The following is a 27,845-nucleotide window of genomic DNA, read 5'->3' on the forward strand; positions in this document are numbered from 1 at the left end:
GTAAAGAATGCTTGCACAAAAATCACAATTCAGTCGAGCTTGTAATTGTGTGTGTTTGATTCAGGGAATGTGTATGTATTCATATGTGTGTGTGCATAACATATAACACATCTTTAAGTTTTGTAGGTAACAATACAATATTGTGTAGTGAAACTCCTTCAGAAACATTTAGAATTCTACATTTGACTGAGATGATGAATGTGGTACGAGAAGTTGGGTTTTGTTATGATCAAAGAATTTCTGATGGAAATTGTTTGATGGTGGTGGAAAAACAATAATGGATGGACTGATTAAAGGGTTTTGATTCAAGGTTCTGGAATCGTTCCGTGTAGCGCCCTGAAAAGCAACATTTTGTTTTAATTTTTTTTAGGAATTTTGGATGTATGAACAATGTGATAGGAGTCCCTCACGTTTCTGGGAGAGCTGCCACCAGGAATAAATAAATACTTGTTTATGAGTAGAGAGCCGCTTGGGGGCTTATAAAAGTAATTGAGGGCGTCAGGATCAAAGACTAGATTGTTTATGTGCACTTGAATAGTAACGGGGAATAAAATCTGCCAACACATCATATCTATTGCCAGATGGCGTACCTGTTTTACGAACACAGTTCCAATCCTTTCAGCATCTTTAAAGGTACACATTGAGCCAGAAAAAATAGAAAGCGAGGAAGAATAACAATAATCATTTAGACTTCTTGTCAGCTTTATTAATACTCCACAGTGGAAAGTTGCTACATGTACTATAACCAGTAGCTATGCAATTATACTGTGAATCCATGGAAACAATGCATTTGATCAAGATACATTTTTATCCATCAACCTTAGTTAAGTAAGGAACGTAATGTCGTACATAACTGCTAATGCTACCCACACCACATTGTTACCAAGAGGAACTTGACATTAATTCACAATTGTGACATATAGCATTAAAGCTAGGAATGAAATCATATTACTGATACAATCCTCAAAGGGAGGGTTTGCAGCTAAGGGTACTACTGGAGGCTTACATTTAGTTTCCTCACCCTGACTTGATAATTTGATCTGCAATACAAACATTAATTTGTCAGACTCATTAGACATTGAAAGTGAGATCATATGTGATTTCAAATCCATCGCTGAACATGTAGAACTTGTGGTCATTGGCGTTGTAGTTCAGGCTTTGCACAGGTTCCATCAGGGTTTCCATCATGATGCTTATTTTCTTCCCTTGGTCTTTTTTGGTGTCAAACATGTAGAATATCTCTTGTTTACTTCTGCTTACTGGTCTAATAGCGTACATAACACCACACATCATGAAGGCATTGGAGACCGATGATCTGTACACAGTGGTGGTCCAGCTCTTCACCACACTAAAGCTTTTGACATCTAACTTACTGATAACAATGTTGCCAGAGCTCTTCTCCGTAGCGTACGAGACCCACAGGCCATGTTCATCTGAAGCAAAGTCCATGTCCTGGAAGGTAACTCCAGCGTAGGGGTAGCGGTTGTTGTACGCTGCACTGGGCAGTGTCTTCCGCTCCACAGCACCTGTTTTTAAGTTGATGCGACACATGTCCCTGGAGTTGTAGCAGTTGTAGTAGAAGTAGTTGCCGTGAATGATCATTCCACCTCCTTGACCTCCATTGGTGTGGTTCCATTTGCCAGTGCTTTTCAAATAGAGAGACAGCTGCTTATCTGTAGGGTTCCTGTACATCAGGAAATCATTGTAAGAAGAATAATGTCGGAAGGCCTCCAGAATTCGCCCATCGATGTTGAGTGGGGCCACCCAGTACAGGTTCTTTCTTGCAGGAGGCACAGCGGTGTCTCTTCCCCAGCCACCATATTTGTGGTTTGAACCCTTCCAGTTGAGCTGTACCAAAAATGGCTTCCCCACATGTGCCAGACCATTATGGTCACAACTGCCTAGTTGGAAATAAAAGCCATAAAAGAGTCATTAAAGGACAGTAATAGTGACACAGGTGAAATTCTACAGTATTTGTACTTGGCATTTATTTGCAAATGTGACATATGCCATTTGCACAGAAATTGGTGTATCGCTCTATTGCGGGAGAGAAAAACAACGCATCGCCTACCTGACCGGAGAAAAAATGACTCACGGCCTCACTTGGAAGTAAGGAATTGATGCATCACTGACTTTTCTGATGCGCACTCACCCGTGTGCCTTTACTTTTCAATCAAACCAGGGACTTTGTGTAAAAACAACGTTTCCATTGTTTTCTATGGAGTAAGCATCTATTCTTTTGAAAATTCATATATTGATTTGTGTGTGATTTTTGTCATTCTGGTCTTGTTTGATTTAGATAAATATTGCCTATTTTTCTAAACTCCTGTGGTGTCCATTTGGCAGTGTTTTCACTGTATTACTGTGAGTTTTGGTACAAACACTTTACACATTGCCTTTTTGATAAGCCTGGCTGGTTGTGCAAAGCTACCAAGGGGGTGGTGCAGGGGTTATCTAAAGTGTGTATCTCCTTTGCCCTGACTAAAGTGAGGGTCCCTACTTAGACAGAGTACAAACTGACTGCCAACCAGAGAACCCGTTTCTAACAATACTCGCAATGTGTTCAAATGTACTCATGATAGACCTGCTAAACATATGTGTGAGTTCTTTGATCTGATATCACTTCTTAAGATGTCACTTGATGTCGCTTCCTGTGATGCCACTTGCAATGTCACATGCAGTTATTTCACTTGCAAACAGCCTAACTTGGTTAGTCCCCCCATTTCTTTTTTTTAGGACTTGTGCCCAGATTGTGAGCTAATTCCCTATACGGGAGTGTGTGTAAAGAGTGCTGTCTTAGCAATTTGTTAACAGGTTATATAAACTTTAAACGCAGATATGTTTGTGGCATTGAATCGAGACCAAGATAGGCATAGATGGGCATGATCCATGCCAGGGTTTCAGACTATTAATATTAAAATAATTTGCATAGAATATATCTATATGGAACATGGTAATAATCCTGAAAATTGGGTATGGGTCTGGAACTCTTTGGGACTACGGTGAACACTTAATTGGCTGTAATAGAAAGCGGCAGTGTCTACTAACAGTTAGGGAACCTTTCAATACTGGGGCACCTTGTAAATTGCCTATTCTTTCCTAATAACGGTATTTCCTGACCTGGACAATGTATTTTATGCAGGCATGATTTATTCTAGGCAATGTGTAGTGATTTGGGGCATCTTGTAGTTTTGCTTTTGGTATATCGATTTATAACGCTTTCATGTTTTGTGGACAATGACTATGATGCACTAATATCATGCCTCACATGAATTATTTATTTATTGACTGTGCACTCCAGTCATTGGAGCAGCTACATCTCAGAATTTATGATAAAGATATGAACAGTGTGAGGCTTTGCCCTTTTCAAACACTGCTTCATAAGAATAAAGTTAACACTATGAGATATTATCACTGTTTTAGTGGTCGGCGCAATACTTTTTGATATTCGTGAAGTTCTGGCAGAGCACTGGCAGTTACTGGCAACTACTAGAACTGATTTTGAAACCTGCCAAGGGAAGGTGGCACAGTTGTGTACCAAGAAGTGTGATTTTCATAAAGAGGTTGATGCAGTAGAACACTCAACCCCTTGATTGATTTACAACTTTCTACCCTGAGTAGGTTGAATGTTCTAATAACAATATAGCCCTTCTGCCTTGTACCAGTTGTTAGAGGCCTTCTCCCTCGTTATAGGTCCCTACTAGGGGCTCAGGCCAATCATTTTAGCTCATGGCCTCTAACAATAGTTACAGCCCTCTGCGGCGGGATATATTTCTGTAATAATTTTGAAAATGTCTTAGTTCACTGTGCCTTAAAATTCGAATTAGTTTGCTCAATCAAGAAAAAAATGAAGAATCTCTAAATCCCCCTCAGTAGTACTATTTCAATATGAAACAATTTAGCAATTGAATTTACACAATTAGTTTTAAAATCAAATCTGTGTCATGTAAATGAAAACCTCTCATAAAGTGGTCATATGACTGCTTTGATGTTTGATCAACATTTCTAGATCATGGCCCGATGCATATGCCTACACCACACATATGCGTGGTTAAGGATGAGAGCGTTCTGCAGTCTAGTTGTGCCGGCGGACGGAGAAGAACAGAAGAGTCGGGAGATGTAAGTGTAGATGGGGCTGGGTTTGGACGAGATAGTTTTTAGAAGTGGGTGCGGTTTTAGTTGCTCAGGGAGGGAAGAGTAGTTATGGTAGTTTTTTTTAAAGGGGCAGGGTTTGAGAACTCAGGGTGGAGGTCGGAGTAGTTTTAAGGGGCAGTTTTCAGGGGTGGGAGTCAGTGTTAGGGCTGAGGGCGGGTGTCAGGGGTCAGGATAATTTTTAGGAAGGTGCAGGATTTTAGGCCTCAGGGCAGGGGAAGGCAAAGGAGTAGTTTTAAGAGCATGGGGGGTTGGTTGTACGACTCAGGGTGGGGTGTCAGGGTAGTTTTAAGGCAGGGTTGAGTCAGTTTTAGGGCTCAGGTCCCACAGGGTCAGGGTAGTTTTACGGGCAGGGCAGGGTCAATTTTAGGTCTCAGGCCCGGGGGGTGGTAGTTTTACAGGCAGGGGTGTCAGTTTTACGGTTCAGGATGGGGGGTCAGGGTAGTTTTATGGGCAGGGCGGGGTCAGTTTTAGCGCTCAGGGCAGGGGGGAAGGGGCACTTTTAAAGGCTGGGGGTGGGCTGGATTGCAGGGCTGGGGTATCTGGCACTGGGGGCAGGATGCGGGGTTAGTGGGGTGCGATTTACCAAACATGCTTTCACAAAGAAATTTGTTGTAAAGGTATTCATGGTAAAGGCATGCTTGGTAAAGGCGTGGATACGTGGGAACACCCATTCTCTATCAATATAGTGCCATGCAAGGTGTGCTGCATTCTGGAGCACACATAGAAAGAGGAAAAAAACTCTCAGGATTCTTTTTGTGCCGGAAGGTGGCCCTTCCCGCACAAAAACAATCCTACATGCAACACAGTGGTGCAAGGGTGACCCCGTTGGCGGTAGGCTGCCGAAACTGTACCAGTGCAGGGGAAAAAGACAGGAATGCAACGTATGGCATAGATATGGCCCATTCCTGCCCTTTCCATTTGATGAAGGGCAGCACAGCAAGGTCACTTGCTGTGCTGCCCTGCATCAAAATCTCATAAATTTGGGCCTAAGTGGATAGATATCACACACTCATATGAGAAGGCTGCTGGGGGGAGCAGAGAGAATCTACTGAGCAGCTTCCACTGTACCATTTCTCACCAGTCTCACACAGAGCGGAAGAAGGAACTTTTTTATGTTGGTCCAAGACTTGCCTCCTCCAAACACGGGGCACAGAGGCAGATCACCTGGGACTCTGTGGCTGGTCCAGGATGGAGAGGGTGTTTATGCTGTTTTCTTGACTATGTCCAAGTAGCCCTTGATGTCATTGTCAGGGATTTGAGCGACTAATAAAGTGGACAGTTTTCTTGAGGAAGGGTGTGCTTCCACATTCTGGTCAACGGTGTCACAGTGCAATAATGAATCTATTTTCAAAACTAACCCGGGAATGACATGAGTCTAGGGTTAGCTTTCTCGCTGATTTGCATTGGTGGGAGGAAAGTGTTTTGCACTGACAGATTTTAGAAACGTGGGCAGATTTACAAAGAAGTCACACAATGGAGTGCAGTAAGGTGAATTTTTGCTCTGCACTGTGTGACAGGGAGAGAGCAGGAATGTGCCATATTTACGAAGATTATGGCATATTCCTGCTATCTCTTTGCGCAGGGGCACTGGGTGCTCCCCAGCATCAATGCAGGCACTCTTGCGCCACGGTGGAAGGATGCCTGCCTGCTTTACAAGCAGGATTCTCTTTGCTCATTGAGGAATGGCTTCCTGCACAAAAACAATCCTTTGAGCTATTTTCCTCTTTCTAGGTGTGCTGCGAAATGCTGCACATGTGGAAAGAGGAAATAACGAGGAGAAATAATCATATTTCTCCTCGTTATGCCTCTGTTAGGAGGGTGTACCATTTTGACACATTCCCAGGTTTACAAATCTGGGAATGTGCCAAAATTCATGGGTGGATGCATGGATACGCCAATGCTCCACATATAGATGTGCAGTACGCTGGCTTTACGAAGACATGCAGGGATACTCAAGGTGACTTTGCGTGGCTGAGTAAATTTTACTTAAGCCCTTGCACTGCCGTGTGTCGCCTTGTGTGATCCAAGGACAAAGCAAGGCTTAGGAAACTGGTCCATGATGCTTCTAACTAAGTTCAGATGGCATTCCTTAACCTGTTGTTAAAACAGATAAATATTTTTGGGCCACTTTTCATTTCCAACTTTTCACTTGCCTTATTGAATATTCATCTATGTGGATATTATTGAAATTTTACCATGCTCTTGGGTGTGTCCTATCATTGGACCACTGTTCAAAAGTGAAAAAACAACCCAGGATCATTTAATTTAATATCTTTATGATACACTGTATCTTTAAATATTTTGTGAGATAATCACTGCTGCTTGAGGGCCAGGTTTAGGATGATGGGGATAAGTCAATCTTTATGAGCCATTATTGGAAGTTTTCATGACGGATATTGGGTCTGTGTAAGATTTGAGCAAGGATGACAGAATGACAAGCCTTGTTCGGATTCTAATACGCCCAAGCAGAGCTGTGGCCTTGCCCCATTAGTATTTGCCTGGTTTTCCATCTTTATTAATGGGTGAGTTTTTGAAAGTTATATTAAATACTGATGACCTATTGCATCCAGATCAAGTTCTATAGTGACCGCTCCGGCAAATTCAAGTTTTGTACAAGTATTATAAGGACGATCGCTGTACACTGAATGTCGATATGATACGACTTACTATTTCGTGATGAGAAGTATTTAAATACTTGGTAAATAGGAGTGGCGAAACTAGAAATAGATTTACAGTACAAATATATCAGAGTTTTATTAACAGACCATTTGTGTTGGTAGGAGAATTGGAAAATTGTGTAAAAAAAGTGCACTTCATGGACGTCATTTAGTCGTCAGCACGGGTCGAAGCGGCGACCCCTGGCTCGCCCTTTGCGACCCCCTGTCACTGCCTTTGAGACCCGTGGCATCAGAGGTGGCAACATCAGAGCCAGGAAGACAGGGGCAGCTCGAATGGTGCTCCACGCTCCTTCTTTTCTAGCAACTTATTTTATTTCACTAATAGTGAATAATATTTCGTTATTCAATGTTAGTGTTATAAAAGATGAAGTACAATTAGTTGGATTATAGCCTTCCCTTGTAGCTGAGGTAAGTAGAAATTGCTTTTAAATGTATGTTGTATGCGTGCTTTCCAGTCAGGTTGTGTTTATATGAGAGACAGTGTGTGTATGTGTGAATGTGTGTATGTGTCTGAGTGACAGGGAAGATCAAAGGACGTGTGATGTCACTTTCCGCTTTTCCTGGCATTTTGGTGAATTTACATCTCTGGTGCAGTCGCTGACTCTTACGGACTGTGCCTCAATAGGTTGTAATCATTTGGTGAAGATACTAAGGTAGGCTCAGAAATAAAATTCAAATGAATAAAATGCAATTTTTGAAGTCAATTCCCTTAAAAAAAAAAGTTATATGGCTAGTATGAGCAATTCCAAAAAGCACAACTCCCTGCTTATGCCCATGTTGAAAATAGTCACCTGATTTGAGCTGTTTTTATAAAATGTAATTACCTAATCATTTTAATTTATCTAAATTAATATTTTATGAGTATTAGGTTGCCTAACAAACTTTTTTTATTATGAGGGCAAGAATAATAGGTGCCAAATGCCTAGACTCAAAATGATTCCTATAAAGACATGATATCTTTTAAAAAATGCCACAGATTAAATGAGAAGATTCCATATTAACATAATACTACAGGTAAAGTTCACCTCATGCACGACAGCTGTTATCTTCCCTTGCAGCACCAATCTTGCATAACACACCCAAGCCCACTACTCTTTAGCCTTCATAAAGCAAAATCTGAAAAAGTTTTAGGGGAATACAAAAAAAGGCCAAAGGATGATTAAAAGTACAACGAGTATGACGTTTAAAAGGCTAATGGGGTGCTAAAAATTAAATATGCCAATGGAAAACTGACAATGAGTATTACAGTTGATAGATGTAGTAAGAGAATAAATAGGGCAGTAAAACCAACAAGAGTAATAGAAAGGAATAGAACACTTAAATAGAGCTTTTAAGAGGGGTGATACAACCCTACTACCGGTATGCAGTGTACGACATGATACTTTGCCAAGCAGAAGCCTCCCTAGAAGACGTTTACTGTGATGAGTACAGAATAGGTCAGATAGGCTCATGTTTACAAGCAGCCTGCACCGCCAGTGCGTCACTTTTTGTGAAGCACCAGCATGGCAGGTAGCTGACCCATATCTACAAGGCCACGAAAGGCTACTCTGAGTGGCTTTTCATGGCCTTGTAGATATGGAGTATGGCAATTCAGCGCAAGTCACTGCGTTGCTTTTACTTGGCTTCAGGGAGGCGTTTCCATGAGTGATGCATGGGTGTTCCCATTCAACATCCCTGGATTTTGACACATTCCTAGATTTACAAGGTTTTGTAAAACTTAGAATGCATCAAAAGCATACGCCACCCCCGTAACGAGTGGCGCAAGAGGGAGAAACGTTTTTATTTCTCCCCATTTTTCCTTTTTCTCAGCACCCATAGGAAGAAAACACCTTCATTGACTGTTTTTGTGCAGGAAGGTGTTCCTTCCCACACTATAACAATCACCCCCACAATTTAGGAACCCTTGCACCATGGTGCAAGGGTGTCTGAGCTGGTGCATTTCAGAAATTTCTGCACCGGTGCAGGGGAGAGGACAGAAATGCGCTGTATCTTGTAGATACAGTGCATTCTGCCCTTTCCCGGTGGTGCAAGGTGGTGCAGCAAAACACTTGCTGCTCCGCCCTACGCGATGGGCCCTTGTAAATATGGACCTTGGCGTACAACTCCTGGCCCAAATCTATGAAAGTGACACTAGTCCTAATATTCCTAACTGACGCCCCTCTAGAAAGCACTGAGGATTTAGGATCCTTCGGCTTTCTATGCCACCTAACCTTCCGTATGTTTATTCAGTGGTGACAGATACTTTGCTGCTCTGACACCCTCAATCTGAAATAATTTCTCCTCCACCCAAAGTCTCTCCTTAATTTGTCTTTCTTCAAAGTAATCATGAACACTATGTTCATCCACTTCCAGTACAAACAGATCCCCGTAGTCTCCAATGAATCCTGCTGGTGGTCAGACAACTTCTTCACCGCCCGCATAAAAAAATTGCCAAGTTATTTGCTTTGTAGTTACTAATTACCATTTACTGTACACTGTAAATTCTGTAAATGAATGAATAACATAATTAAAAAATAAATAAAACATGCATACTCAATTCACTAACCATAGGGGACGGAAAATGTTTCTTCAGTGTTTTTGGAAGTATTCTCACAGTCATGGAGACGTTCCTTGAGTGACTCCATGTCCCGGTGCACCTGCATCAAGTTGTTCTTGTCAAGTGATTCCAGCTGATTGACCATGCTAGATATATTTTGAACCTTGGAGACAAATTAAATGGATTGGAAGAAGAGTAATTAAATGTACAATTTTAAACGTTTTATGTCACTTGAGTCAATGTGGTTATGGCTGCTATACAAAGATAAGACATGATTTATGGGAGAAGTAGTGTCCACTGGGATGGCGGCACCTCTACCACCTCAAGTTTACTCCCCCTGCCAAACGTAGAGATGACCGCCAACCCTGTGGTCATCTCTGCACAATGAAAGGAACTGTTGCCAACGTGGTTCCTTTCAATGTACTGACAGTTTGGTGTACGTCCGCTGTCGATTTTGACCTTCTTTCAATTGTCCCTACTCTGTCGGGCTGTTGGGTTCCATTGATGGGATCGTTAAGGTCCACTCATCTCTAAATGAGGCAGGAGGACCAAGGGGTTGACGGGTAGGGTAGTACATTGCGATTGCGATGAGGTACTCTGTCCACCAAACTCTAAGGGCCTCTTTTACAAGGCCTTTGTGCCACTGTTGCGTCATTTTCTTTTAATGCAATGGTGGCGCAAGCAGTGATTTACACTGCTCCACATTTACAAACTGACGCATTGGGCCAAATGCATCAGTTTGTAAAGCCTTGCATTGCATTATACCTGCACCAGGGATAATGTATGCAAGGTAGGCATTCCCTCAGGAAAAGGCATGAAAAACTGCGACTTCACTGCATCAGAATTTTAATGCCTGCTCAGGCGTTAAACTGACACAGGGCTTTTCTCTATGGAAGCCTTCCTTGTGTTGCTGGAGTAGCATCATTTTCTTTTACGCTAGTCCAGTAATGCATGAGTTTAGCGCCACAGATGTATCAGAAATACTGACTCTTCAGTGAAAATGTGTGACATGGAGCTCCGTTTAGTATATATAGCACATCCATGGAGTCATTAGGGAATTGTATTGTCTCATTTGCTGTCACAATAATTCTTTCACTGCAGTACCCAACATTTACATTTGTTGTTTTGCTCCTTGCTCCGTTTCCTTGTGTTCCTGATTTTTGCTTGAACATTAATCTGATTTTGGAATAAGTTTTGTCTTGGTTTGCAGTGTTTATTCCATTGCCTCCTCTTACGACTTTCCCTAGATTGCTCTCAACTTGGAGTTCACGATTTCCGATACCAGGTTCCTCCATGTTTGCTTAGGTTCACTGTGACCCGCCATTCTGAAGCAAGGAACCATAATAACAAGAAACACCTTTGCTATTTCATTGCTTCTGACTGCAAACTAAAGTAAATGTTTTTTTTTTTTCTTGTGTCCTCATAAAGGTCCACATCTCCGATCGAGGGTCATCAACCTGTGCCCATCAGGAACGACCCCACCAATTTGGTCGACACAAGAGGGCACGTATATTTTCTCCTCTCCCGGTCCCAATCTGTTCTAACGGCCATGCTGATCAGGCGCATGTACCTAGACCAGCCAAACTTGTGGAGTTCACCTCCTGAAACCAGGGGGCCTATAATCATTGGACTATACAAGAGAAAAATTACCACTTTGAGGAACATTTTCCCATATAGCACAGCATTCATGTCTTTTACCAAGACGGCCCATGCGCTGCAAGCAACAAAAATAATTTATGGATGCCAACCAATCAGAAACTAAGGGGAGTGATGACAAAATCCACCTGAAGCATATCTGTCGTCTAGCCAGAAGTATCAGTAAGAACATCAAACGCTTATGACATCTAGGAAGCTTCGAATCCCATGTTGAACCAGATGCTACTCCAAAAATTACTAATGAGTTACCTCCACATCAGAACTTATAATGTGTTTAAGTACTCTTTCTACGGTGGCCCAAAAATCACTGAGCTTAGGGCAGCTCCAGAACATGTGGATATCGTTCGCCTTAGCCTCACCTCAGCGTGGGCAATTTCTCTCTGACTTCCCCAAGACTGACGACTTCTGTGGGGACCAATAGACCTTATACAGTGTAAACAAGTGGTTTTTCTTCAGCAAAGCTGATCTGGTGACGGACCAAAGCATAGAACATGAAATTTCCCAGATTTTTACCACATATAAAGCTGGTAGAGCCTCTCCCCATTTTTTCACAGGTAGAGGTAACATGGCCTCTGAAGCATCTTATAATGCCTGATACCAGACAGCAATTTCTTTATAAATTGAGACTTGAACTAATTTCTCCTCCCATACATTCTTCACAGCCTCATCGTTTTGGAGAGCAGTAGCCCAACTAGCTAACTGATAATATTTGAACTTTGAAATCCTGTATCCAGTTAGTTCATCGAGCCTAGACCAATACACCAACCTGGAACCCTCCAAAATTTGTCCCCACCTCACCAACCCCTTTAACGGAAGTGCCAATTTATCTGTAAGACATTCAGGGGCGCCAGGTGAGTACCAAACTGGGGCCAAAGAACTATAGAACTTAATCTCTAATGCTTGTCGAACCAACCACCAGACTCTGGCGCCATCCTTAAGAATCTTCAAATGAATCTTTTTTAAATATTTTGGATGACCAAATTTATACAAAAATATCTACCAGCCTCTAACAATTCCTGAGTCATTTCATCCCAGAATACTGTATACTCAGATCTATCATGTAACAAAATCCGCACATTCTTCAAATGAAAAGCGAAATAATATTTATAAAAATCTGGAGCTGTAATCCCACCCTTTTCATTTTTCCTGCATAATTTTTGCCATGCAATCCGAACCCCCTAAATGACCACACAAACAAGGTCAAATCCACCTGTATCTTTTTAAACCAATACTTCTTAAATTCCTAAGGAATTGCGATAAACAAAAAAGTAAACTTTGGAAGAATGATCATTTTAAGAATATTAACTCTTCCGATAAAAGACGAAGGAAGACCAACCCAAGTTTTAAGCAGTCTTCGAGTCTCCATACAGGCCTTATCAAAATTAACCTTAGCTAATTTTTTTAGACAAGAAATAACTTGAATCCCCAAATATCTAATCTGTTGTTTAACAAGAGGGCTATTGTAGGTGGTATTCCAACACATGATCTCGGTTTTCTCCGGGTTTAGGGAATAACCGACACCCTGCCAAAATCCTCTAAGCAATGTATAAATCTAGGAAAAACATGAGTCAGGCCGCCAGTATAAATCATAAGATTGTCAGCATATAGAGCGACCTTCTTCATCCAGCCCTGATATTGAAAGGGGGGAATCTGGCTATCAGCCCTGACTGTTGCGGCCAAGGGCTCAATATATAAATTAAAAAGAAGGGGAGACAGTGGACAACCCTGACGCGTCCCTCTCTCAATCCTAAATCTCAGGGATATCTTATCATTAACCAAAACGCTAGCAGTCGGGCCTTTATAAATAGCCTGAATTGCTCTAACACATTTTGAACCAAACTTATATCCCTCCATAACAAATTGTAAAAAACGCCAGTTCACCCAGTCAAAGGCCTTGGCAGCATCGAAGGTGAGAACCGTTAAAGGGGCCCTCCCTAGAGTCGTCATATCTACTACACCTAATAAATCATGGGTGAGTTCATGCAATTGTCTACCCCTAATAAACCCCTTCTGATCCTCGTGAATCAACCTACTAATCGGATCCTGAAGTCTTTTAGACAGAACATAAGTGTAGAGTTTGTAATCTGAATCCAACAGAGATATCGGCCTATATGATCTGCATAGTGCCGGGTCTTTCCCAGGCTTTAAAAGAAGGCTTATAACAGCCTCATCCCAAGACTTGGGCATGTCAACGCCTTCCTGTAAAAGAAGATTAAACAACTCCTCTAAGCTGGCACAGGCTCATCACATAGTGCACAATATAGTTAATTGGGCAAACCATCCGGGCCTGAGGCCTTCCCCTTTTTAAAGTTTTTTATTGCTGCCCTCACCTCCCCCGGATCTATCTTCCTCTCCAACTGTAACTGATCCATTTCCCCTAACTGGGGGAGATGAGCCCCTCCAAATAGCCTCTGGCCACCTCTTCTGAAATATACAGCTCATCAGTGTAAAGATTCTGGAAAAAGGCCACAAAAGCCTCCTCTAGCTCCGGTAATCTCTGATTTAATAAATGCAACATAATTCTTAGAACGGTCTGTTTTGGTTTTCCACGCTAAAAGCTTGCCACAGCCTTCCCCAGACTCATAATGAGCATACCAGCTACTGTCCCATCTCCTTCCATTTTTCTTTTCAAGGAATAAGAATAGATGTGTTTTAGCAGATTCTAATTGGGCATCTAAAATGGCTAGCTGACTCTCATCGCATATATGGATGTTGGTAATTGCCACCTGCAGTGAGGTAACTGGGATTCAAGTTGCTTTAACTGATTTTTTCCTTCCCTATATTTATAGGTAGCGAAACCCACAAGCCTTCCTCTAATAAATGTTTATACGCATCCCACAACGTCTGTAACCTAGTAGAACCATAATTAATTTACAAAAATTCTTTAGTATCCCACCTCAGACAATCAACAATCAGCTCATCCAAAAAAAGAGCTTGATTAACTTCCACCTGGGAATAGATGGTTGAATATTAAGGGAGACATGCAACCTTACCGCAAAATGATCTGAAAGGTGAGCCGGAACATGGCCGACATATCTCATCATCTCACTTTGATTATTCTGTATCAAAAAGAAATCTATCCTTGAACGATGGCCATACTTATTGTTGTTAAATGTGAACCTTGACCCTTCCCCCCTTTCTAATGCCAAATATCTATAAAACCAAGATCTACCATTGCTTGTTTTATCCAAGACCGAGTTTTAGGAGAGTTGACGGTCGGTCTTGAGGTAGACTTATCTAACATTGGATCCAGTGAAACATTAAAATCCCCACCTACTACAATCGGATGTTTTCCTACCAATAAATGGCTGTACAATTCCTGAAAAGGTGCTAAATCATCCACATTAGGCCCGTAATAACCAGCTATCATAAACCAAACCTCGTGCAGACCCACCTCTACAATCAACCACCTACCCTTAGGGTCCCTTACAACATTTGCTACCCTTACCCTTACAGGTTTCATAATGAGGATCGCCACACCTTTCACGGTGCATGATTAATTTGTACATGAATTGAAGCCCACCCAATTAAAATGTTTAAGGCTTTCATTCCACTCTGACTTTAGTAAATGGGTCTCCTGTAAGATAATCACCTCCTCCTCTATCCCCCTTAAGAATTAAAATTTTTTCCTCCTTCTCCCTTTAACCTGTAAACCATTAATATTCCATGAGAGAAATTTCAACAAAACCCTCTCGTGACTAGCCATTATCTGGGAAAATAAGAATAAGGAAAAAGAAACCAAGATCTAGATATACTGTCAGACCCTTGACTAAACCACCCACAACATTCCTGAGGACACTTATGTGCAAATTTTTTAATTTTTCTCCCCATGCTCCCCCAACCAGTGTCAAAAACCCACCGTCCACTATCACAGGTTGCCCCAATACGTCCCCCACCTATGAGAACCCTCCCTCCCTTCTAACAGGATGAATATTATAACCCATTTGTGCTCAGTTCCAGTCGACTCTTTCCTAAAGAAAGAATTCCGTCAATATGATGCTTTTATCTCCTCAATTAAAGCCCGAACTTCAACAGGATCCCTAATATTGTACATTTTGTTATTCCACAAAATGCCGGGAACCTGATCTGAACAGTAGCACCAAGAGATCTAAGTTCCTGCATGAACTTCCCCAGTTCCTACTGCCTATCTAAAGTCACTTTAGAGACGTCTGAACGTATCCGAAAAGACCAGTCGGCCATAGAAAACCTACCCGCCTTAAGAGCCTTAGAGAGAATTTTCTCTTTTACGGAATAGGTACCAGAATGTATAAGTATTTTCCTGGGCACTTTCCTATTGGATTTCCTTCTGAAGGGGTCTTGATTAATTCTCTGGATATCCTCTTCCAACTTTAAGTGTGCCATAGACGGGAAGAACTTTCTAAGTAAAGTAATTACATAGCCCCAATGTCATCGCCTTCCATTCCTTCTGGAACACTCAACAACCTAATATTATTCCTCCCCAAATTATTTACCAATGATTCCAGCTTCTCCTGAAAAACTTTTTCTTTAAGTGACAGTTGAAAGATTTCCTGAGAGTTAGAAAGTAATTATGCCTCTTGTTCTGCAAGCACTGCATCCAGCTTACTCATTCTCTCGGTTAACACGTTCAATTTACTTTCCAGTGCTGCACAAGATTCCCTAATTTTCCATTGATTATGTCCAGACACGTCAAACTTTTCTCTAATCTCATTAGTTAATAAAATCAAGAGGTCCTGAACCGCAGAAACTTGTGAAAGTGTAGAAAATGCTGGCAGTTCCGCTAGTGAGGGATCAGACGCATCTACCTGCTTCTCAGATTGAACTTGATCAGCCTCCTTATCATGATCTTGCCCCCTAATTGCTTGATTCTCTGGGAGAGAAGCAGTAAAAAGGATGGGGTTCTCCAGAGTTTGTAAAGATTGCATTCGGGGCCTGTGGAGAATCTTTTTAAAAAAGGTGAAAGTGGAGAAACCGGCCTGCACCCTTCTAGTAACTGAGCTTGTGAAAAAGCAGCCTTATTTAAGGTGCAGGTAGAACCTACTTTATTGCTGTGTCTCTTTCCTAATTTGATTTCAGGCTGCAGGGTTGCAGAATAGTTCCCTTTTTCGATATTAGTTATCCCCCTCCCTTGCCCTTTCTTATTACAAGACCCCCCTTTACAACCCCAGTAAAGACACCAGAGGCCGGCTCCAAGGGGGCCTCCTTACCTTCACATGCACTATACTGCCGCTGAATGGGTGCAAGCGGGGGCCTCTAAAGGTTGCCTGAGCCCTCAGCTTAACCAGCATCATAAAAACACAGTCCCCTTCCCTAGTCGCTAAATACGACTTGCCGTGAGCAGAGGACTCCTTCTTGCAAAAAACTGCAAGGAAATCTGCTGCGCGCGGCCCGCGGCAGCTGCAACGGATGAGGCAGCGTCTCCCACGGCACACACTGTGAGCAGCCTCCGCCCACACTGCAACATTCGAGACACCGGGCCTGTGCGTCTCTGACCGGCAATCCATCTCCAGCCCTGCCTCACGTGGGAGCCAAAACCAGGGAAAAGGTGCATCCAATATCGTGCTAAGCTGCAACGTTCGAGTGCCGTATAGTCACATCATCACTCCGCTCGTCGAACGGAACAGGTGAGCTCCTGACCGCAGAACTCACGTGGCCGCCATGTTCCCCACCCGAACTAAAGTAAATGTTTGTTTGATTTTCACATCTACAGTAATCTAATGTTGCCTCGATCTCGACCTGCAAAAAGACTATTATGAGTCCCCTGAGGTGTGAGATATGTACACTAGATGAGACTTTGCCACTCCGGCTGACTCGTGTCTCTCTCATTTCTACTCCTCCTTACCTCAAGAGTTTTGTCCTGCTGTCCTGGCTTAACCACATACAGGGTTACAGGGAGAAATACATCCAGGGCGGTGGGGTGGATTGTCATCAGATTCTGACATTCAAGTTCTGCAAATTCTGAAAGCTTTCCACTCCATTACACAAATGTCTATTCAACAGTATGTCTTAAGTCAAGGATACTTGTTTGAGGGGCTTAAATATGGTTTGGCTTGATTTTCAAAGTCTGAATTAGTAATCTATAAATATTAAATTCCCTAGCTTTTCTGCTTTATTGTCATGCTACAATTAGAGGATTAAATGAAACTCAGGAAGATATACTTCCATTTGGAAACATACAATGATCTGAGGTTGCCTTTTTTGTACTTTAGTGAGGGAGTGAATCTCATGATAAAATCAAAGATGAAATGTCTTGGCATTCAAAGCAAGTTGATAAACATATTTACGGCCATCTTTCATCAAATGTTCAGGACTTTTCCAGGAATGGGAGAAAAAGTATGTAATGTTCAGCAAGCACTAACAAACATTTGTAGCATTCTGTAGCAACCTTTGGTGTTAGTAAACTTTAGCTAGAGAAAAGAACTGAGGGGCATCTTTACAAAACCATGCGCTTTGTTGCGCCACTTTAGCATCATTTTTTTATGCTAATATCATGTTAGGTAGGCATTTCTAACAGGTCATATTTACAAAGTGGTGCAACGCTTGCATTGTGCCACTTTTTAACCCTTGTGCCACATTATGCCTGCGCCCGGCATAATATAATGTATGCCAGGGGGCGTTCCAGCGCTGGGAGGCCCTAAAAAATGGTTCAGTGAGATCTGCAAGATTTCACTGCACCATTTTTGCATAATTTGTAATGCCTGCCTAAGGCAGCCATTAAAATGACACACACCCTGTTAGTCTATGGGCCTCCCTTTATTTTGCAGGATTAGCTACATCATTTTTGCAGCTAATCCCACAAAGTGCCACAATAGCGTCAACGTTTTTGATGCTTTTGGTCGAAGGCACCCCATGGTGCACCGTATAGTAATGCTCGGGACTGCTGAAGTCTCAGATAACCAAATTACAGTTGGTACAAAATTTAGCAGCAAAGATTATGTAGTCTCTTCTCAGACAAACTCACATTTCTCCAGCTCTTAGCAAGCCTCAATGAATCTCTGTCGATATATTGCCCACCCATCTTTGTATCAGATGCACTTTGTGCCAAAACATCGTCAACAGTTTGCAAAGCAGACCCTGTCATTTACCTATTCCACAAGGGAAATTGCCCTATGGAAGCATTTGTTTGAAATACCAAGTGTATTATACCAATATACCAATTACTGCTAAACAACATTGATTGCTTTTTTAAGATGTGGTGTTTTTCTTACTTAGAGTACTCATTTTTCACTTGTTGCTACTTTTACCACTAATGTTTTTGTTGGTCTATGGTTTTGACATATAATAATAAAAGTGATTCTTGTACTATATGATACAGTTTTGGTACTGGTTGCATTACGTATCATTTATGCATGATTGACAGATTATTTACTGTTTGGATATAGATATTTTTGATTTATTCAACATTGGTTTTTCCTACTTTAATATATATTGTTTGCAAGTGAGTTTCACATGAATGTTTTGTTTTTCAAGATAGATATACCCAGGTTTTCCTGAACATCTGGGTCGCTTTTGTTTATTAGCTTGAAACCAAGGGGAATAGTGAGCAAGGACCCACGTCTGCGCATACCCTCGCCACTTAGTGCAACTTTAGCAACACAAAAGGGTGATGGATGGAGTGCTGAAACTTTTCAAACACTCACCCCCAGTCACTGATCTAGGTTAAATCCATCATTACCCTGAAACCGGTCCCAGGATGCTTGTTTCCAATCTGTATTTGTATGGTTGCCCTAAGTGGGTAGGGTATGCCCAGACGTGGATCCCTTGCTCACTATGCCACTGGATTCAAGCTAGCCTGGCTGATAAGGGTTGATGCCCTGAAACAGTTACAGGATGCTTGTTTCCGGTCCAGGGAGGACCTGGCCTGGCAGTTTGGACTGTACGGTTCCCATGGGGAGAAGGGTCAAGACTGATTTGAATATGGCTGGGTTCAACCTGGGGTGGCATGGTGAGCAAAATAAGAATCAATTGAACTCAGATCTGTGACCAAGGGTGAGTGTTTGACAATGTTTATCATTCCTGGATATCAACAACAGCAGCCCTAGATGTCAGGAATTCCTCTGGTACTCAGAAAGGTACCACCTCTTGGATCACTCCCATTTTTAGGTTGAGCATAAGCGTTCAGCCTCGTGTATACTTTTAGTATACTTTTTATGGTTTAAAGTGATTTTGTTTGTTGGTTGCATTGTCCTTTAAAAATTCTTGCTTGCTAGTGATCAGTTCTGCCTTTTTCTCCCTCCTTTTTCTTTTTCAGAGTAGTGACTCACTACTGTATTATTCCACCTTTGTTCATTTAGCTGTTGCTGTGATGGACTACTTTGGCATTTCTAGAAGCAATGATGTGAAACTTACAGAGCCTGGCATATGGAGTCTCTCCATGGACCCTCCTGACATTCGCACAGAGGGCATTGTTTATCTCCTTTATTGGGTCCATAAATCTTCTCGGGCTGCTCTACTATAGTTAACTTCATTAGAGCTTTGTTGAAATGTGAGGCAAGAATGATTGAAAGACTTTTCATTCTGTTAATATAAAAAGAAAATATTTTTCCAGACTTATTTTCCAATTTTTCGTTCCTTGGTGATTTTGCTTTGATGTCTGAGGTAACATTTTGAACTCTGGCATCCAAGAGTGCTCAGGTTACCATAATAAAGGTTAAAGCCTTACTTGTTGTGTGAGATAATGTCCAGTTCTACAGAGATGTGCTTTACGTAGACTGTTAGAAATCACTTTATTTTTGTGTTTTGTTCCAAGTTGAAAAGTTTCTTTCTCACCTCTGTGTATGTAGTATTTTAACCTTGATGACAAATTGACTGTGCTCCCGTTACCACAGGAACAGGTGTCCTCGTGACCCAGGAAAATCATCGAAATTATGCGCCTTTACTTAGAATTGGTGTGCACACTTAACATAATGTACTTTGTGTAATGAGCTTTGGCGCACAACTCTTGGGGTCTGCAAAAGCTATTTTTGGCACACAGTTGTGAGGATCGCACAGGACCGAGGCAAAGGATTGATGAGATTTATGAAAAACATGTGACTTGTTCTGTGCAGGGTTGACATCAGATTACGCGCAGCAGGTCACAGTTGCATGTCCCCGTACCAAACTGGCTTGATCTACTAGGACATATACAGGGCATGGCACCGTTGGCCACAGGAAAACAGGCAGCCTCATCATTGCGTAAACCAGGAGTCTCCAACCTTTTGCTGCAGATAGAGGAAAATGGTTAATGGAAGTGCTTTAGTTATATGCAGGGCCACTGGAATTATGTGGCAGGAAAAGATGAAATTATAAAGCAGGGTTGACCAATTTATGTGGCAAGAAAAGTCCAGTTATGAATTTACAACGCCAATAGCTTGAACTCCAGCAAATGTGAGACCTATTGCATTGGAAATGCTTGTTCAAGCAATATTGCCGACCAGGCATGTTGAATCTACTGTCAGGGTCCTGGAAGCAGTCTGAAGCAGTTTCTTCTCACAGCGCATTTCTCAATTTCTCAATTGTATGAAGAGACAGTCTTTGTTTCAGGTGATTATTTTTAAAGCTGGCAGTGATAAGGGGTGTCTCAGACTGGAGCACCCAAAGCATGAGGAGAATCAGTTAAGCATTCAGATCTTGCACTTGCATTCAACTGATTTTGGGTGCATCACCTCTGGTGGGGACAAGGTATGCCTTGCCTTAGTAATTCCACTGTAAGCAAATTGAGACTGCTGTCTCCACCGGCCTACACAGTCCTTTAAGTCAAATGGTGATACTCAGTAAGAGGCATGCAGGAGGTCACTGCTGCATACATACAGCAGCCCTATCTTTATCTTCCCACAACTTACTGTCTGATACTAAGCCTAGAGCTCCTACCTGCTGATCATGCACTTTGTCAGTCTCTGTAGTCCATCCCTCATCCTCCATCTTGTTTCATGCTTAACCCAAACTAATTCAAAATAGATACCCCTGGCTTCAATGTCACGCACTCTTATTCCGATTGGAGGCGTACAACCAGCCCTGTGTGCACACTTCATTCACTAACTGTTGGCAGCACAGTGGCTAGAAAGCCCATGGTAGATGAAATTTACCCCAGTGAGGCCTGTTCTAGCATATCACTCTTACTGAACAGGAAAAAGGCTTTTCTCGTATAACAGATCAGAAAATGGACTGGTACCACCACTGCTCTTTGATTCTGTACTAGGACAATGACAGGCGTTCTATTACCCTGGAAAGCGTGCTTGGTTCCCCTTCCAGACAGCAGAGGCACAGAAAGGGACTCAGAATCTTTCACAATGCCTAGGCACCGGCATGCACAGTCACGATTGTCGTGAGCACTGCGCACATAAAAAAAACAGAATAACAGTGAAACTGCAGTTGAATTACTCTCAGCAGGTGGCCGCTTTTGCAAAACAACACAGGTGACATCCCATCCCAACCAAACTGTTTGGCAAACCGCAAGCGGTTCTACACAGGGCCATAAGAATTACCTTTTGTCTAAGCAAATTTAGATCATGTGACAGATATTGGGGTGGCTCATCTGCAACAGGCATATTGGACCATGGGTCCTTGCAAAGCTGTGGAAACCATTACTATTATTATTATTATTATTATTATTATTGTTTTTGGAATTTTAGGAGCATTCGGTCCCTCATATGAGAAGCTGTGGCCCTATTAGCCTATACAGATGAAGTTTTAGCCCAACTGTCATGGCATTTTATAAAACATTCAGTCATCCTACAGGTAATAGCTTCATGGAATGTATTAACTGTATTTATTTGAAGGATGGACACAAGTTTTTTACTTATCTTCTCTTATTGCTTTGTACGATCTTTTTATTGTATTTATAAAAATAACTATGATTTTGGTTTTAGTTTCAAGAAACGTACTAACGGTATCCATTTGAATGCCGGTTATAAGCTTTTATTATCGCTATGTATGATGGTTACTTTGTATTTTAATGATCTATTTTTTTAGACCGAATAAACAAATATATATATGTTATTGTTATTATTATTATTATTATTATTATTAATAATAAGAATACTAATAATAATAATAATAACCCAATAAACAAATATATATATATGTTATTGTTATTATTATTATTATTATTATTAATAATAATAATAATAATAATAATATTAATAATAATAATATTGTGTGATCTACTGAAGAAGTTTGACATACTATCTAGGGAGGACAAAACTTAAAAGAATTCCAAGCACTGGAACAGACATATTTTTAAAGATTTATGATAGACAGAGGATGACTGACACACCCTCAAACTGTGTGGATTTTGGGAATTACTGCCAACCTAGAGTCACTGGATCGCAGCGAATGAGCGTGGATGTACGGCGACACCAACACTCAAAAATTGAAAAGTTCTGAGTTTGCAACGCATTACTGCATGTAGCACAAGTCTTTAAATTGTAGCCTGTGCTCTACGGATCCAAAGAACAATGGCTGTAGGAGTCAGTTTAGAAGGGTGGAAAAGAAGTTGTAGAGCATCATTTTGAACAATCTGGAGATGTTTAAGTAGAGTTTTCCTTGACTCCAGATATAACACATTACCATAGTCCAGTCTGGAAATCACCAAGGCCTGGACGACAGTTCTCTGAACAGCAACAGGGAGATAGTATAGAATATTTCTAAGCCATTACAAAATGCCCAAGTAAGTGGCAATTACCTTATTAATCTAGTGACTCATAGTGAGTTTGTCATCGAACCACATTCCTAGATTCTTCACAACCAACACTGGACAAGGGAGACCACCCATGGTTAAAGACCCCAACTGAGAGTCCCAAGGAATGTGGGGATTTCCTACCAACATGACCTCGGATTTATCAGCATTTAATTTTACGGATATGGAAAACATCCAAGCTGACACTTGATTAAGGCATGAGTTCAGAGTCTGTACATTGTGCCTGTCCTTAGCTGAAAGCAACACAAATATTTCTGCATCATTAGCATATGAGAACAGTGTAAGTTCACTATTCTATACTCTATCAGCCAGAGGCCTAACATACAGATTGAAAAGCAATGGACTCAAGGTTGACCCCTGGGGCACACCTGAGACAAGTGGGAGAAATCTATGCTGGTTGGTGTGTACCTAGAAGGTGCGATCCTGCAAAAAAGAGCTTAGCCAGGCTAGGACTGTGTCCTGTATTCCCATGCCTTCAGTTTTTTGCAGTAGCCTACTATGATTCACCATATCAAATGCTGCACTGAGATTTAAGAGAATCAATGCAGCAGCTCTACAATTATCCAATTGATATCATAGGAAATCTGTGGCACTGAGAAGAGCCGATTCAGTGCTGTGACCTTCACGGAGACAGGATTGCAAGGAACAGAGAAGACTATTGTAGGAAGTTGGATCTGTATGTACTATTTCAAAGTAAGAAATAGCATACACAGAGTCCAAGGGTTCCCCTTAGAGGTAAGGTAGTGGCAAAAAGAGATAATTCTAATGCTCTAATTTGTGGTAGTGTGGTCGAGCAGTAGGCTTATCAGAGTGTAGTGTTAAGCATTTGTTGTACACAAACAGGCAATAAATGAGGAACACACACTCAAAGACAATTCCAGGCTAATAGGTTTTTATATAGAAAAATATATTTTCTTAGTTTATTTTAAGAACCACATCTTCAAGATTTACAAACAATACTTTAAATAAAAGGTATTTCACTCAGGTATCTTAGGAACTTTGAATCATCACAATAGCATGTACAGTTTCGACAAAAATGTCAATAAGCTATTTTAAAATTGGACACTGAAAAATTCAACAGTTCGTGGGGGAGGTAAGTATTTGTTAGTTTTTCAGGTAAGTAAAGGACTTACAGGGTTCAAAGTAGGGTCCAAGGTAGCCCACCGTTGGGGGTTCAGGGCAACTCCAAAGTTACCACACCAGCAGCTCAGGGCCGGTCAGGTGCAGAGGTCAAAGTGATGCCCAAAACGCCTAGGCTTCAATGGAGAAGGGGGTGCCCCGGTTCCAGTCTGCCAGCAGGTAAGTACCCGCGACTTCGGAGGGCAGACCAGGGGGGTTTTGTAGGGCACCGGGGGGGACACAAGTCAGCACAAAAAGTACACCCTCAGCCTCACAGGGGCGGCCAGGTGCAGAGTGCAAACAGGCATTGGGATTGCAATAGGTTTCAATGGGAGACCCAGGGGTCTCTTCAGCGATGCAGGCAGGCAAGGGGGGGGGGGCTCCTCGGGGTAGCCACCACCTGGGCTAGGGAGAGGGCCACCTGGGGGTCGCTCCTGCACTGGAGGTCAGATCCTTCAGGTTCTGGGGGCTGCGGGTGCAGTGTGTTTCCCAGGCTTCGGGTTCTTTGAAGCAGGCAGTCGTGGTCAGGGGGAGCCTCTGGAATCCCTCTGCAGGCGTCGCTGTGGGGGCTCAGGGGGGTCAACTCTGGCTACTCACAGGGTCGCAGTCGCTGGGGAGTCCTCCCTCTAGTGTTGGTTCTCCGTAGGTCAAGCCGGGGGCGTCGGGTGCAGAGTGGAAAGCCTCACGCTTCCGGCAGAAAACGTGTGGTCTTTAAAAGTTGCTTCTTTGTTGCAAAGTTGCAGTCTTTGTGGAACAGGGCCGCTGTCCTCAGGAGTCCTTGGTCCTTTTAGATGCAGGGTAGTCCTCTGAGGCTTCAGAGGTCGCTGGACCCTGGGGACGCATCGCTGTTGCAGTTTTTCTTGAAGTGGGGAGACAGGCCGGTAGGGCTGGGGCCAAAGCAGTTGGTCTCTCTGTCTTCTCTGCAGGGCTTCAGGTCAGCAGTCCTTCTTCGTCTTCAGGTTGCAGGAATCTATCTTGCTTGGTTCTGGGGGCCCCTAAATACTCAATTTAGAGGTGTGTTTAGGTCTGGGAGGTTAGTAGCCAATGGCTACTAGCCCTGAGGGTGGCTACACCCTATTTGTGCCTCCTCTCTGAGGGGAGGGGGCACATCCCTAATCCTATTGGGGGAATCCTCCATCTGCAAGATGGAGGATTTCTAAAAGTCAAAGTCACCTCAGCTCAGGACACCTTAGGGGTTGTCCTGACTGGCCAGTGACTCCTCCTTGTTTTTCTCATAATCTCCTTCGGCCTTGCCGCCAAAAGTGGGGCCGTGGCCGGAGGGGGCGCGCATCTCCACTAGCTGGGATGCCCTGTGGCACTGTAACAAAGGGGGTGAGCCTTTGAGGCTCACCGCCAGGTGTTACAGTTCCTGCAGGGGGAGGTGAGAAGCACCTCCACCCAGTACAGGCTTTGTTACTAGCCACAGAGTGACAAAGGCACTCTCCCCATGTGGCCAGCAACATGTCTGGTGTGTGGCAGGCTGGCAAAACTAGTCAGCCCACACTGGAAGTAGGGTATGTTTTCAGGGGGCATCTCTAAGATGCCCTCTGGGTGTATTTCAAGATACAATGTACACTGGCATCAGTGTGCATTTATTGTGCTGAGAAGTTTGATACCAAACTTCCCAGTTTTCAGTGTAGCCATTATGGTGCTGTGGAGTTCGTGTATGACAGACTCCCAGACCATATACTCGTATGGCTACCCTGCACTTACAATGTCTAAGATTTTGCTTAGACACTGTAGGGACATAGTGCTCATGCACCTATGCCCTCACCTGTGGTATAGTGCACCCTGCCTTAGGGCTGTAAGGCTTGCTAGAGGGGTGACTTATCTATGCCATAGGCAGTGTGATGTTGGCATGGCACCCTGAGGGGAGTGCCATGTCGACTTAAAGAACACTGGTGATGGGGCCTGGTTAGCAGGCCTCAGCACACTTTCAAATCATAACTTGGCATCAGCAAAGGCAAAAAGTCAGGTGGTAACCATGCCAAGGAGGCATTTCCTTACAACTATTACCAAAGTTATTTATACACGTTTTTTGCCAAACCCTTAGAAAAGGTAGGTAGCAACAAAATAGCCTTATAATTGGACCAAATGAGAGGATCCAAATTGGGTTTATCCAGTAATGGAGTAAGTAAGTCACGTATTCGGGAGAATATCCTTCCAACAAAGACAGATTCAATAGGTGGGTGATTCGCACCAAAACAGATCCTGGGAGTATACCCAGAAATACAAGGGAAAAGAGGTCCAACAGGGATCCTGATTTAATAGGGTCATGAATGGATTTAAAATAAGACAGCTCTAAAGGTTGAAACTTCTCCAATCTATTACTTACTTTAATAAATGGGAGTAGAACTATGAGATTCCTTTACCTTAGGGAAGGCCGCCTGAATGTCTTCCACTTTTTTTTAGGAAGAACACCGCTATGTCCTTACATTGAGATTGTGAGAGAGAAGTGACCTGTTTTGTGCTCTTAGGGAATCAGAGGGTTTTGACTACCTGGAAAAGAGTTTTAGGGCAGTTTTGAGATGAAACAATTTTGCTTGTGTAAAACGAAGCCTTGGCTTCACAACACATATTTTGCTACGATTTCAAGGATGTTTTTTAAATTTCTTTATTTTCATTATTATACGTTTTGCGACATTCCCTCTCGAGGTGTTCACACATTTTTTTCTTTTCAGACAAAGTGTCATTATACCATATGGCTGGCAGAAGGACTCTGATGCTTTTTAAAAGAGATGGGAATTTCAGCATACAGTGTCAATCTTAACCAACGGTCAATTGTAGGTATATCTTTCTCCACAGAATTGCACAGTTTGGGAGGTTGTACTCTAATGCTGAATTCCAAATGGAAGTGTCCAGTTTAGACCAATTTCTACAAAAGGAACCTTAAAGATTTTTACCGGGTGATGGACGACTGTCTTTTGCAAGCAGAAAAGGGACTGACAATGATTAGACCATACCATGGGCAGGGAAAGATCAAAATGAAGATTCTGTAACTTAGTAAATACCGGATCCAGCAGATGGCGGGCATTATGAGCAGGGGAGTAATTTGTAAATTGAAGGATCAAAGCATTAAGCTCATAAATCAAGGAAGTGGTAACCTTACTAGATCTATCCTCAAAATGAATGTTTAGATACCCCAAAATAGTGAAACCGGCACATTAAAGGATTGTGGGCGAGAGGGATTCAACAAGGTTAGCACACCACTTACTAAAAACACCCTGGTGGCCAATAGAGTAATGCTCCAGACAATAAGAACTTTGTTAACAGTGCAAGTTAAAAGAGTGAGGCTTCACAGTCCGAGATGTTAAGTTTTTCAATTTTACATAGAAATCTCTGCTCAAATCTAATTAGAATACCTCAACCGTTTCTGTCTAGGTGAATCATATATAAGATATGATAGCGGCCAGGGCAGAGATAACATCCGGAACCGAGGAGTAGTTTAGCCACGTTTCTGTAAGGTAAAGAGCATCTAGACCGTGCTCAATCAAGAAGTCAAAGATTTTCAAATGGTATTTGATCAGTCACCAACAATTTAGACTAGAGAATCTATGAGAATTGGATTTCATATCACTATCATTGTAGTTGGATCGGGGCATAATGTTATCACCACAATGAGCGTGAGAAAGTTAATGAGAGAGCTTAGCGTGTGGATCCAATATTTGAAAAGGACTGCACACAGTGTCTATTTCATGATGCAAGTGAAGAGACAAAGGCTTTAGTTGTAGGGGGGCAAAGGGCGTGTAATGAGGAGGCAGAATTAATGAGCCTACCTGTAGACAGAGGCAGCATCCCTGACTCCTGCACACGTTCAGGCTCGGATGGGTGCAGGCGGTCTTGCCTTAGGTGCGCCTCAGCTCTCTAGTGACATGCCCGCTGCACACATCCACTGTGCATCCATGTCACGGGCTCACGTAAATTAGCACCCTGGCCGGTGGCTAGAGTGCTAACCGCTCGCCTCTAACGGAGCACTAAAATGGCCACTAGCGCACTAAAAAAAGCTCCTCTTTCAGTCCCTTCTCCCAAACAGGTTTAAGTTTTT

The 27,845-nt window shown here is 42.4% G+C and overlaps 1 protein-coding gene across 1 annotated transcript in view; it reads right to left on the reverse strand.

Annotated features, from left to right (window-relative positions):
• Positions 1-690: 690 nt before the first annotated feature.
• The window catches only part of LOC138258677 (olfactomedin-like), a 126,471-nt gene continuing 99,316 nt past the window's right edge, over positions 691-27,845 (reverse strand). Inside the window, exons 4-5 of the mRNA XM_069205982.1 lie at positions 9,379-9,532; positions 691-1,901 (exon numbers count right to left, since the gene is read on the reverse strand). Coding sequence (XP_069062083.1) covers positions 1,072-1,901; positions 9,379-9,532 — 984 coding nt within the window. The 3' untranslated portion in view covers positions 691-1,071. The remainder of the gene's footprint in view (positions 1,902-9,378; positions 9,533-27,845) is intronic.

Source organism: Pleurodeles waltl, chromosome 9 (genome assembly GCF_031143425.1).
Source record: "Pleurodeles waltl isolate 20211129_DDA chromosome 9, aPleWal1.hap1.20221129, whole genome shotgun sequence".
Taxonomy (NCBI): Eukaryota; Metazoa; Chordata; class Amphibia; order Caudata; family Salamandridae; genus Pleurodeles; species Pleurodeles waltl.